The sequence below is a fragment of the Brachycentrus maculatus genome, unplaced genomic scaffold (assembly GCF_059751285.1).
Source record: "Brachycentrus maculatus isolate JH-2025_06_01 unplaced genomic scaffold, ASM5975128v1 h1tg000348l, whole genome shotgun sequence".
Taxonomy (NCBI): Eukaryota; Metazoa; Arthropoda; class Insecta; order Trichoptera; family Brachycentridae; genus Brachycentrus; species Brachycentrus maculatus.
The window spans coordinates 305,882-320,348 of NW_028281097.1; the positions used below are offsets into that span (position 1 = coordinate 305,882).

The window sequence follows — 14,467 nt, forward strand, 5'->3', positions numbered from 1 at the left end:
GGTAATATGATTTATCCCAATGACATTTGCTAAGAAAAAACTAAACGCAATATTAATAAGTAAGTAGGTACTCCTTTATATAGATGTTGGTGAAGATTTAAAAAACTAACTAACTAACCATCACGCCGCTTCCCCGCAGGGGTAGGCAGAGAGAATAGAACGCCACACCACTCTGTCTTTGCAAACATTCTTCGCCTCTTCCACGTTCATGCATCTCCTCATACATACCCGCCGATTGTTACGACTCCTAACCTGACCACTTTCAAGTATTTGGCATACCTGATCGTGCCATGTTTTTCTCGGTCTTCCTCTGCTCTTTTTTCGACTTACATATACATATATATATATATATATATATATATATATATATATATATATATATATATATATATATATATATATATATATATATATATATATATATATATATATATATATATATATATATATATATATATATATATATATATATATATATATATATATATATATATATGTATATATATTTGTAGTAAGCTGACAATAAATTCAATTAAATATAAATATAATAAATATGTATACACGTTTTGCAAAGGAGAAAAAAATAATATTAATCGTTAGCTAGGTAGGTACTTTTTATATTAGATATTCGTCAAGGTTTTATTTTTTAATGTCTTATTTCAATCAACTGACGTAAATAAATTTAATTAAATATAAATACTCACTGTAAAAATATAAAGACGTGTTGCAAAGGTGAAAAAATAATATTAATGGTTAGGTAGGTACTTTTTATATTAGATGTTCGTCAAGATTTTATTTTTTAATGTTTTATTTCAAACAACTGACATCAATAAATTAAATTAAATATAAATATAGTTAAAAAATATATGTACGTATCCAACATGAAATAATTTAGGAATTAGTGTAGTAAACTGACAATCAATTCAATTAAATATAAATATAATAAAAATGTTTACACGTATTGCAAAGGAGAAAAAATAATATTAATTGTTACTTGGGTAGGTACTTTTTATCTTAGATATTCGTGAAGATTTTATATTTTAATGTTTTATTTCAATCAACTGACATCAATAAATTAATTATAAATACTTACTATTAAAATATATAGACGTATTGCAATGGTGAAAAAATAATATTTATGGTTAGGTGGGTACTTTTTATATTAGATGTTCGTCAAGATTTTATATTTTAATGTTTTATTTCAAACAACTGACATCAATAAATTAAATTAAATATAAATATAGGAAAAAAATATATTTACGTATCCAACATTAAATATTTTGGGTATTATCAAAGAATTTATTATTTTATTAATTAACTATTGTTACTATAAATGATTAATTATTACATTTTTATTGGAAGTATAAGCTATATGTATATTTTTAAAAAGGTTCTTAGTTATACAAACATGGCGAGACTGTCTATATAATTTACATAGGTAACTTTAGACTCAAATAATATGAAGGATAAGCCAGGATATATGTACGCATTAATATTTAGTGTTTTATAATATAATAATAAAATAATATAATCAGGGAATAAATACAAATACCTACGTAATAAAATATCACTTTGCAAAGGCGTCGTGGCGTAATTGGGTAGACGCTCGACTGCAAAACTCGCGTCGCGCGTTCGATCCCCGCCAATTGCAACATGAATTCAAAAAATATTTATTTACAACCGGTCGGGGTGTTTGTGATGTATTTTTCAAATTTACCTTCCCTATCCTTGCTATCCTGCCTGTTAAAGTAGGGGCATTTGCGGGTTTATACTCCTTAAATATTAAAAACTTTATATTAAGTTATAGTAATTTAATTAATGTTTCATTTGTTTAAATTTTATTTTTCAGACCACAACCCAGCACGGAGAAGTTTTCCATAAAGGCGCAGTCTATTTTAATACCCAAGGTAAACCACTTAATATATTTTATTAAAAATAATAATCTACGGCTGCTTATCCCTTTATTGTAACATTTAATACAAAAGCGTATAAATAATATGATAAAACAATTTTATTCTTGTCTAATATTTCTGAAAATTCATTGTTATCACTGTAAAAATATAAATTAAAATACAAAACGCAGAAATCAAACAATATTTTGTTTTATGTGCCATCTACTTGTAACTTCCCAAGCTACGATAGCAGAGACGAGAACCGAAATACGTTTACATTCTTTATGGATCCGATAGATGGTATTATCTATGATTTTCTTTCAGTAATAGTTTTTTATCTGTAGAAAACTTATAAACATTGTGTTTTGTTGTGAAAATAAAGTATCGAAAATATTGCCGCAATGTTTTTCAATGCTAGTGATTTAAAATTAAATGATATCGAAGTGACAAAGTTCATTTTGCGTTCGGAATCTCGAGGCGACTGGGAGTACCTCAATTTTTGTATTTGGGTATGTAGTTCATTTGTTTTTATTCTCTCAGGTGCTATAATATATACCATCGTATAGTATGTTGTCAATACAATGTAAATAAACATACCCTCGTAACATTATTTTTTCGTATTTCACAATCATAACACAGCAAGATTCATGGTTTTATGTAAGTTGTTTTGATAAAATACTTGATGTATTTTGTTTATTATGTAAAATTTAATGTACTTTTTTGGATACTATCAAAAAGAAGGGCCGAATTTTCTTTTAACAATAATAATAACTCTCTAACTTTCATTTGTTTTTTTGTCGTCTAAAAAAAATACAAATGTGTGTAACAATTTTTATCAGGTATTTTTAAGATACCTGAATATTATGCAATAAAATACATATTTATAGCAATTTTTAAATCATTTATACAATTTGTAAACTATTTATATTATGTAAATCATCCGTTTTTTTACACTGTCATTGTTTTTAAGGCGTAATTTACGTAGTTGGTTGTCTTCGTTCATTGATGATTTGCCAAAAATATATAATATCGTGTCAAAGAAATCACTTTTTGAACAGATTGTTTTTAATTTAATGTTGTAGAATAAAAATCAAAATGCCCGCCTAATTTATTCAATATTCAGAATTAAATTATCATATCAAACAGATTTCATTGTGAAGATCCTAAGAATGCATCAATTTCATTTCTCTTGCTGACGCTAGATGTCAGTAACCAAAAAAAATTGCTTTTAATTTTACCTATGCAGTCCTGCATTTTCGAAAATGATATCGGCTGAACAAGTTGTTAGTATTGAATTCTAGGGTAATTAATAATTAGAGTTGCTGTTTGGAAAAAAAAATACCAAAACAAAACATGCCCGCGTTAAATTTTGAGAATGGCAAGTCGAGGGGGCAGTCGTTTCATTGATCCAGAGTTTCGCGCGAGTGCGAAAGAGACGTGTTTATTACTGTTTCTCACTCTCCGTGGCGGTTCCCTGTCAGATCCGCACTTGGGTGTCGGAAATAGTGGATGACAGCGATGGCCAATTTTTTGTTGATGTGCGTTAATATGAAACTTTTATCTCGTGAAAATATGTTATTCGGGATGTGAGATAAAATATATCTCATCTTAAAAACATCTGTATCTAACACATCAAATTTTGCGTACTTTTAAAAGTATGATAATTAACTCTATAAAAATTTAGGTATTTTTAGAATTTTGGTCGAAAAATAAAGAGTTGTGAATGGTGTATGTAAAATAAAGTATTCATTTTTTATATCATAATAATAATCTCACACACCGTTTTTACGTAGCAATTTAGCTCGTTTTACGTTTTAATGGGGTGTTAATATTTATTGTCAGTCAGTTTCGGGAAATACATCGAGCCAAACGAGTGTGCTCGAAAGAAAAGATTTATTCGACGAATTTTGGGCTCTCGACTCCGGCTGGGAGCGTACCTGCGCGCCGGCGCGCCCCTCCTCGTCCCCTGCGCCCCCCGCCCCCCGCGGGCCCGCCCCTCTCCTGCGCGCCGCGTGCTCGCAGCTCCGAGAGCCCGACGCGGTGGCCATACTGCATACAGCCGCGGTCCTTCGCTCACTGTACACCGCGCGGACGTCCAAGCATAACCTATAACCTCATGTTCCGCGTAAAGTGATAACCCAGTGCTAGCCTTTTGACAAGTTTTGGCCGTGTTGAATCGAGAAGCCAACGCCGATTGTTTGCGGACTGTCAACCTGCTAAGAGACGGGCCGCGAATGAGTGGCGGCGCTTCGCTCCAAAGCGGAGGATTGTATTTATGTGCATCTAGTCCGGAGACAGCTTCCAAACTGTGGGGCTCCGGGGCCTTCTTCCTTCCGCCGCAGGGGATGTACTATCCTGTAAGTAGCTCCATCTATTCCTCGACATTCCTCACTCACACACGCGCGCGCGAGATTCCCCGATCAACAATGTGTATACCGCTCAATTGACCGCTTCGGGGAAGGCGTGCGATTCTCGTTGCCTCTCGCTTCCTCGCCAATGTGACTCACCCGCTCGACTGAGATTTGTGAAGTAAACACGCGTTGTCGATCGCCCTCCTAGCAGAGTACGATGCGTTTCTCTCGTCTCCCGCGCGGTCTTTGTGGCCGGACTCGACCGGCTGTCGACTGACATTTGAACGAGACGATACGCTTCGTTTGGCGCTCGTTCTTTGACCTACGGGAAGATAGGAACGGCGCTGTGTCAAACTCCGCAAGATAAACACCTCGAGTAGATAACTACCCCCTTCCTGCGAGATGCTGAGAACGTTCTCCCCGGGGTTGCCGCCACCGCGCGCCTCCCGGACCCGCTACCTACCCTAAGTGCTCGCTATGCACGCCGAGAGGGTGATCTCTCCCTTCTCTCTTGTCCCTCTTTCATTTTATTTCCATTTGCGATGTAGGGGGTTACATTATTCACCGTGTCTACTATTCAAATTATCCATCTTGTTTCATAACATGTTCCCTACGACGTACAGGCGCATGATTATCAAACTTCATAGAAAAATAACCCAGACATTTTTTGATAACACTAAAGTTAACTACTTTCTAGTGATTTATTTTATTCTCTGGCACCTAGTACTATAAATTTTGCAAGCTTAAAGCGTGAGCAATCTCGTGTGAATTTCTTATTCACGATTATAAACAAAGCCCGAGCAAATAAGCAGGCGCGCGTCTCTTCCATTTAATACAAACATATTGTTTTCAATTGCTCGCTACCCGAAGTTATGCATCTAGAAGAATATGTGAATTAAAAATTGAATCGGATACACGAATATGCATTATTTGACCGACGGACGGCCGTGTGTTGTGTCCAATGCGCGGCCAACCACATCCACTTTAATTTTAACCAGTAGGTACCTGCCTACCAGGTACCAGGTGCTCATGTACTGAGCTGTGCATAAAATAAGTTATATTTTCAGTGCGTTGGAAATACTCAAATGCTCGCATACGCGTTTATTACATTCCTTATGTAAATTGTAATAAATGTGGAGGTCCTCACCAAAACGTTACATTTCCATTATAAATGTTATCAGGAATTCTAGTTTATAAAATTGTTACGTTTTGGTGCGATTTAATCATTTCATATTGGTTTAACACGGGATTGGTCACGTTTTATCGCAACATTAATTATGATTTCGATAGAATACAGTAAACGGAACAGATTTGCATTTAAATGATTTTATGTGCAATAAGGATTTTGGAAATGTAACTTTTTGGTGAGGACCTCCACATATCGCTCACTCCTTTCAAGAACGTCATAAATCAAAAATCGTCGATTTTCAGTTGTGCGTGTTTTCGGAATGCCCAAAAAATATACTATTTCCCAGCAAAAGAGGCATATTTTTAACTTAATATTTACCCAATATAGGGCAGAAAGTATTGTTTTTGCATTTTGAAGAAAAGGTATTGTTTAATTATTTTTTTACAAATACTAAATATTTTTCAAATGGAGAAAAAACCTTCAGGTTTTACCTAAAAAGATCTGTTGCACAGAAAAAAAGTTCAATTAGTGGCTTTATATTTATTTTTAATGGATTGTATTATATTTTAAAACTTTAAAAACCTTCTCCTGAAAAATCAAGTTTTTTTGATTTATGACGTTCTTGAAAGGAGTGAGCGATATGTTACTCGGACCTAATTATCAAGTTGATTTATTCTTTAGTAGCCACTGGAAATATTTAAATAATTTTTTTACGTCATATTGTAATTATTTTGTAATCATAAATATATTGCTTTTTTACGATGGGGCTTTGATGCAAACTAGATTTATAAAAATCAAATTTAATTTAATTTATCTCGACACCTACTTCAAACCTGTACCCGCGAGAAGCTAAATTATAACTTGTAATCAACTTAGACGGTGTTTTTTTTTGAAGACGTGTATAAGACGATAAAAAATATTGTTATAGAAAAGATCGTCTTTTTTGGCCGGTTTTCTTCCACCTAAACTAGATTTTGATGGTTTCGAATAAGGTATCGGAAAATATCAAAACAATAAGTTTTCTGATATGCATTGGTGAAACTGCATTTAATACAACAATAAAAACTACATTTCTACTTTTTTCACTTTTATTTTATTTGACTAGTAACTGAGTTTCGTCACAACCCATATCATCAGACTGGTCAAATGAAATAAAAGCTAAAAAAGCTATGTACTTGTTGTTTTACTATATATTTTAAAAAATATTTCTATGCAGGTAATGTTGATCGATGTAATTTAAATAAAATAATAATAATGACATTTTTAGATGCAAAGATACCATTTACTGTGTGCAGATATTGAACATTCGATACTGACAGGCCCAAACTTCATCTCACGTCGAGTGACATCACAATATGCCAATTCCAATCAAATGCCCAACACGAAACATTGACCACAATCCTCCATTGTTATTTGATAGGTTTTTCAGACCTCAGGATTATTCTATGACAGTTCAGTATATTTCTTTCGTAATATCTTCCATCGTACCTGTTTATATATAGCCTCTAGTTTCTTATCTATTTCATCTTTTGTTTTCACTTTCATCCGTCTAATATCTCGTATTCTTACAATATTATCTATCCACTCCTTTCTTGTTGTTTTTCAATTTTGCATTCCTATCGGCTGTCATTTATACGACCTTTCATACATACATTTTGCCTACATTGCAACTAGCGTTGGCAACAGTAAGATTTTAATTTCGTCATCATCATTAAATGTGTTTATTCCAATAATCAAATGTAGCAATTAATTGGCATTTAAATGTGGAATTATTTAAAAAAAATAGCTTTATCTATCATTCTCTATTACAAACTGTCTTTGATTGCAATAGTTAATCTACAAATAAATACAAGAAGAAATTTGAAATTTCCACTTAGATGCTGTATTCAAAAGTACACAATAACAATATTACGATAACCTTTACTAACCCAAACCTATTTATCGAGTGTACTCGTTCACTATCGCTACTAATGATAAGAGTATTCATATTACTTTACAAGTATGTTTGTTATATACTTATTGTAACTAGGAGAAAATTTTACTTGTTCTTAAAAATAATTATGTTGTGAAAATATAATTTTTTATGATTTTTAATAAATTTTACAATGAATCCATGGGAATAAAATAAAGCAATATTACAAGAAAAATCACTGATATATATAATATGTTAATTACACGAGAACCGTCCGAAGTCAGAACGAGTCAATACGAGTGTTTTTGTTTTAAAAAAAAAACTTTTTTATTATGATTCACCCAATAATGATCGAGTGAATAGTAATAAAATAGTTTTTTAAATCAGTTGCCAGAGTGTACAAGTTAGTATTTCAAACTATGTAATTTACTTACCTAAAAGTTACTTCTGTTAACATATGGAAGTTAGCATTTCAAACTATGCAGCGTAGTTAACTTTAAAGTTACTTCTGTAAACACGTGGAAGTTAGTATTTCAAACGATGTAGCGTAGTTAACTTTTAAGTTCTGTACTTTTATTTCTGGAATTTTTCAATAGCTTGTCAGGAAGTGATCGATTTTTTTTAAGTTATCTACACTACGAAGTTAAAACGTTTACCCTCCCTATGGAATCCCAACCGCGTGTGTTAAAGAATCAATTAGGTATAAGGAATATCTAATTATTGGTACGGACGCCATTATCGCATTTAGAAATCGAGATACGAAGTTATATTTTGTAAATAATACCATTGCAAGAAACATAAAAGGTCGTTGTTATTGTTTGTGATAATCTTTACAAAGAAAGGTTATCAACTAACAATGCTTTTATGAAATCACGAGTGAGGTTTAACTGGCAACATGTTAGATAAATAGTTGTAATGAATGTATTCATTACGATTCATGAAAAAAAGGATTGTATTCATTACGCTTCATGATAAAAAGGGACCAGCTACTCATTATATGTGATGAATAACAAACCTATTAGACAAGTAGTTACCGAGAATTTACTTATTATATTTTTGGCCATAACATAAACAGCAGGAAATAATCAGAAAATACAATAAATAAATTATAGGGCGTAAAAAGTTGAGATAAGTACCGCGTTATCTAAAGCAAAGGTTTTACAGGGTAAATATTTTTAAATTGAATTTTACGTTAATAATGACGAATTTTAGCCTTATCCGCTGGTTAAAATGTAAAAAAAAATCAATTAAAAACATTAACCCCTTACGACAGTTCCCACTGATAACGTCATACCTATCTCAAGGATATAGGGTTGGTTTACTTTAGATACTAATAGTAAAAATTCTGTAATTAAGCATTTGTTTCAAAACTGAAGAATTAGTTTTTATCTGCAAGTTCCATTTATTAAAAAAATGTCTCAAACTACATTAATTTTGAATGTCTTTCTAAAACTATGGAATGATTTTAAGAGTTTTACGTACATACAACGAGCGAGTTGTTATGCATCGTTCAAATTGAATGAGAAAATATTTTTCGCGTGGTTTCAACAAAATTATGAAAGAAGAAATCAAACAAAACAATATGAAAGTAACGCATCTAGCGGCAGAATGTATAATTCGAAATAGATCATTATCATTCGAGACATTTCGCAGCGATTTGTTTATTTATTCCATTTGCTATCTCGAAACGTGGATTTCTTTAAAAAATCACATTCACTTTTCATTCTCCTACTTTTGTCACGACAGGTCATCGATAGTAAGTTGTAAAACTTTACATTATATTTTTATTGTTATCAGAGGTAAAAATTTAATTTTTATTATCGTTTTAATTAATCGTGTTATTTTTTAAATTTCAACGGGAACAGGAAATTTTAACGATAAACAGGTTTCCTCATTGAAATTATTACAGGTACTTCTTATCAATATCAACACAGAATATTAAAATATGTTATTAATATGTTTTATATGCTTTTCTTTCTGTAACCATACGATAAAGGATACCGCTTTCATATTGATTTTATTTAAAGTATTTTTTAACAAATTTATGAGGATAATGTAATTGGAAAAGAAACATAGGAAGACCAAGGTAAACTTGGCACGATCGGGTATGTCAAATACTTGAAAGCGGCCGGGTCAGGAGTCGAAATAATCGGCGGGTATGTATGAGAAGACTTGAATGCGGAAGTAATGATAATAATGTTTGCAAATGTTTGAGTGGTATGATAATAATAATTTTGGATAATTTATATAGCGCCCTTTTCGTAAAATACTACCTCAAGGGCGCTTAAACAGGCGTGAATCATGATATGAAAACTATAATCATAGACAAAAAAATATTTAAAAAAAATGGCATTCTATGCTCTCTGCCCACCCTGCGGGAAGCAGTGTGATGATTGATTATTTAGTTAGTATTTATTTATTTTATTTTTTCTAGTAAATTTCTGCGTTTTTAGATAATTTAACCTTTTTTGTCTCACGGAATGTCCTATGAATTATAACGTGAATAGTCATGCGGACCACAAAACAACTATAACGCTCATACTATTATTTTACAGAGCTACTCGTAAAATAATAGTATGAGCTCGGTGACCTTGGATGAACACATGCTCGAAGCTGTCAAACGAATCGGGGGAAAAATACGCCCAAAATTCCAGTCTTCAAAGCTGTAGTAGAGGCACCCATACACGCGAACGCAAACCTTCAGCTGTGGTTATTGAACATCTCAAAGGAAGCGCATTCTGAGCTTTTGCATGTATTTTTGGTATCGGTCCAAGTCCGCCCCTCCCGTGTCTCGAAAACTCGTGTTTACTATGGACCCAATACCTACATGGTAAAAGGTGTTTCATTATGTTTTTCATTTTTGATACTTAAAAATAAAACACCATAATTTATTCAAACTTGCTATAATTATTGTTAAATTAAAGAGCTGGTTTTAAAATTTTATTTATGAAAAATAACCGTTTGTAACCCGAGCTTGTCGGCTTTTACAAATTTCAGCGATATTAGGTCTAATATTTGATATAGCTTATCTTGTTTCTTCATCCAGATTGCTAAGCCAATGTTCACAAATCCTTTCAATGAACCTACCGTTGATAGAGCACCGTCTGTATAAATTGCTACACATAACTCCCATTATATTTTCAACTGTCCTAAGTATGATGATATAGTATCAGTATCCACTTCTTCACACACATTTAGCCTGGCACTAAAATTTTCAATCACCGCTGTGGAGCATCGCTCTTGGAATAGCGCGTTAATTTCATCTTTGATTCTTCGCTTTAAAACATCTAGGTTCGGTGGCAATGGGGTGTAAACTTTTTAAGTAGCCTCATAGGAAAAAAATCAGTAGGCGTTAAATCTGGGCTCCTCGGTGGCCAGTAAATGTCTGAATTTGTATTATGAAAAGTGGCTCCATCTTCTTGGAAAAATGTGTTGCGGTTGAAGCCGATCTGATTAGCATCTCTGTAGCCAGAAAAGTCAAACATAACAATAAACGAAAAACAATATGAAACACCCTTTAGTTAATACTAGGTACACATATTCTCGAGTCTGCTAACGCGAACTGCTAGATGGTAGATGTATGCAGGCGAGAAGAGACATTCGGCAGACCGTTCGATCCAAAAAGACCAAATAACAAGCAGCGACGGGATTTTTCCTTGTTTTTTCTTGTTTATTTTGTTTCCGGATCGTGTCAATTATCAAACTCGCTTAGACTTCCATTCCTTTCTTGATAAAATAAACTCTGATCGATATGATAGGCATGTACCCGCTGGTTTGTTTTATTTTTCTAGATTTACCGTTTGAACGCCCCAATGCTATAATGTGGCAACATTACAATCAAAATATTATTTGATCTTTGAAAGACATGGCATAAGCACACGGTTAGATTACGTTTAAAAAATAAACGTTTTTTAGTATATGAACAAAAAATCATTTTCAAAATACAAGAAAATTACTATTCTTCTCCGTGTTAGTCCTCATTACTGAGGGTACTGTGACCCTTGAGGATGCAATGACGCTTCTCCAGTTATCCCTTGACTGCGCTGCATGTAGCACTCCAACCACCGAGGTGTCTGCTGCTGCCTTAACGTGATCTATCGACATAATATTTTATTTATATGGAGGCATAATAGAACAAAATATATTCTTTATTTATTATGCCTACATATAAATTAAACGAAGTTTATGTAGTACATTATTTTTTTCTTCTTCGCCGTCATATTCATTGCCTTAAGTCTTGATCGTCCTGAACTGGTTGCCGTCAGTCTTCTCCACCGATTTTTGTATTTTTTTACGATAACCTAAAATTAGACTTGCTTAAAAAGCAATTGAGTACTGACAACCAAATTACTACTGGCTTATCCGAAAAGAGTATTACAACGTAATATATAAACAATATTAAAAATATACTAATAATACAACACGTTTAAAATTACAACATAAAATCGCTTATAATAATTTAGTATTTTTCTAGTAAAACGTACTACTGTATTACGTTTTTTTGTTACTTTAAAAACTTGATTCGTCTCGTGTTTGTCAAATAAACATACAATTTTGTCAAGTATTTTTAAAAAACTTTTTTTTTATCATGGGTTATTCTTGGCTTTACTTTTCACGTGTTGGTTGAATCGTCTAACAGAATAAATGTGCTTAGCACATGCATCACCCCTGTTTTACTCAATACAGTCGCAGACAGCCACAGCGCACATGGCAAAAGGAAAAGAAATGGTGTAGCAAAATTCTTGGAAATACTTCCCTTGCTAATGCCACGTCAGTAGTTACTGCCGTTATGTATTTTACTCGCAGTTCGGAAATGGTATTCGTCGAATATGGGTTTTATCCGTACTTACGGTAGAATTGTAAACATAAAGATTAATTTTAACGTCACGTCTAACTAGCGACTCTAGTAAAAGCACTTTCTAATGTCAAATGACGCTATGGCATTTTCGTATCATTTTTTTACATCAATGTTGGTCAATAATAAAAACAAAGTTTAAAATATATGGATGTAGTAATAAATGGATCATGTTTTTGTTAAAACAACAATTAATGTTTAAAATATTATTTCACGATTTTTATGTCAAAATCGCGACAAGTAAAGAAGACCATAAACAATAAGACGATTTGCTGATTTTTTATTATTAATCGTAACGGATGAAACAGCGCTTTCTATTTTTTTTCTGCCCATGGGTCCAGAGGACCGGCAATTTGATGAATTTGAATATGATAATTTTAACTAATAGAAGGTTAAGATACATCGGTCTAATCATGTTTTTAATGGACTTTTCGTTACACGGTCAAACTTTTATCAGGTTTTGTGAATTCGAGAAGGGGTGAACCTACCTTTTCTCATAATGTTTGAGAGAGATAATACATTTATGCCAGTCATATGTAAAAAGTAGATAAACCAGTACTTTTTTCGTGTTAAAGTTTGCCTATTTCCAATCTGCCTGAAATCAATGATCTTTGAAATGTTTAATATTCTGTCTCACCGACACAGGCTAAATCACCTGTGTTATGATTAGCCGAGAGGTTCTAGTTTCACAACCGCAAGATTTATATTACTACTTCAGTTCGTACACGTGCAATGATTGTTGATTCAACTTCTGTTAGGTCTGATCTAATTCCGACTGTAAGAACATTAGATCAATCGTCGATATTTCACGCTAATCGCCGTGGAAAGCGGCCGTCAAATATTGAAAAGCGACAGTTTTATAGCGTTAATGCTTCTAATGTGACCGATATAACGCGCATTTGATATGCGGATAACTACCGTGGGAGGGATGAAATTCAAAGGATTTATGTATTATAACTTATGCTATTTTTTTCATCTAGTTTTTGATCGCCTAATTTTGATATTTCCGGCTTTGTGCGTCGCGTAAGTTAATGACGGTATAGCTCTCCCGTAACAGCGTCCAGTCGCCGCTCTCGGACATTTACGATTTCGTGGATAACTTAATGAAGTTTGATTCTGCATCAAACGATATGAAATCGTCTCGTTATAGATCCGACTGACGATGAATGCCCAGAAATGTTTGTCCGTTTATTTTAGTGGGTCGTATTTTTAACGTTTCCGTGCGGCGTGTTTCATCGCGTAGTTCAATATTATTTTGTTTATTACCCACCTTCCGCTACTCACCGGAGTTATTCGAACGTACCCGTATGTAACGAGCTTAAACGCTACAAAACAGTAGTATATTTATTTTACGTGACGCCACGACATCGAGTAGGCACGCATTCCGAACTGTTTTCTATAATCAAATACCTATATATATCAATAAAAATGTCGTATCTATCTCAATAAAATAACACCAATGTATATATCAGTAAAAATCCAATATCAATAGTCATCAAAATCAAGTTTCCTCAGTACAACGATTAAGCTTTGCATTAAGAAAAAAATGCTTCGACTTAAAAATACGTATCAAGGTAGGTACTTTATTAACTTAAAAAACTTCAAATAATGTTTTGTCTTAAACACAGAACTAACCAGACCGACCAAGTAGATGAATCAGTTTAAACCCAATATCTATCAATAAAATCTTAACATCGACTTTCTTTATGTAAAAAAATTCAACAAACTGAAAATATTCTCAATAAAATAACTGGTGAATAAAATTAGCATCAAAATATTGAAAAGTGAAATAATTAGGAAAATTATAATGTATGCAAAAAATAATGGTCTCAGCGTTAGCTCTAATTACTCGACTTAAAATTTTCAATCGTAGAAGACAACACCGGAATTCGCATTGAAAATGTGAAACGGTTCTTTCGAAATATACATGTAATATTTATCAATCGTGCGTAGAATGGTGTAGAAATTGGATACTCAAATCATACAATGGGATGTTATAAGCCCTGTAAATAGCTAGACTCCCATATTCCTATCTCAATAACATCTTTGTCTGTGTTGAGATATAGATATATTCAAACACCAATTTATTGGCTCTGGTCACAAAAAATATGGCAAGCAATAGCGGGCAAGGTCAAGCACAAACTAATAGATAAGTACTCGTACATTTGTATAGCGCGAAGTTCGTTACTAAAAATTTGGGTAATCAATTCCTGCTCCCATTTACCCTTCGAGCGTAGTGATTGGCGCAGAACTTGCATTGTTACCGTAACATTATTTATAGCGTCAAACGTCAATTAAAGCGCTAAAAAGATTAACAGACCAAACCAG

The 14,467-nt window shown here is 33.0% G+C and overlaps 1 protein-coding gene across 15 annotated transcripts in view; it reads left to right on the forward strand.

The window, feature by feature from the left end:
- The window catches only part of Rbfox1 (RNA-binding Fox protein 1), a 444,416-nt gene that overhangs the window by 226,674 nt on the left and 203,275 nt on the right, over positions 1 to 14,467 (forward strand). For 11 of the 15 annotated variants that reach the window (XM_088269362.1, XM_088269365.1, XM_088269366.1 and 8 more), the window contains exon 1: positions 3,931 to 4,249. In XM_088269362.1, coding sequence (XP_088125488.1) covers positions 4,127 to 4,249 — 123 coding nt within the window. In that variant the 5' untranslated portion in view covers positions 3,931 to 4,126. Of the gene's footprint in view, positions 1 to 1,849; positions 1,908 to 3,930; positions 4,250 to 14,467 lie in introns of those variants that run through there. The other 4 variants (XM_088269368.1, XM_088269369.1, XM_088269361.1 and 1 more) reach the window with 1 other exon arrangement.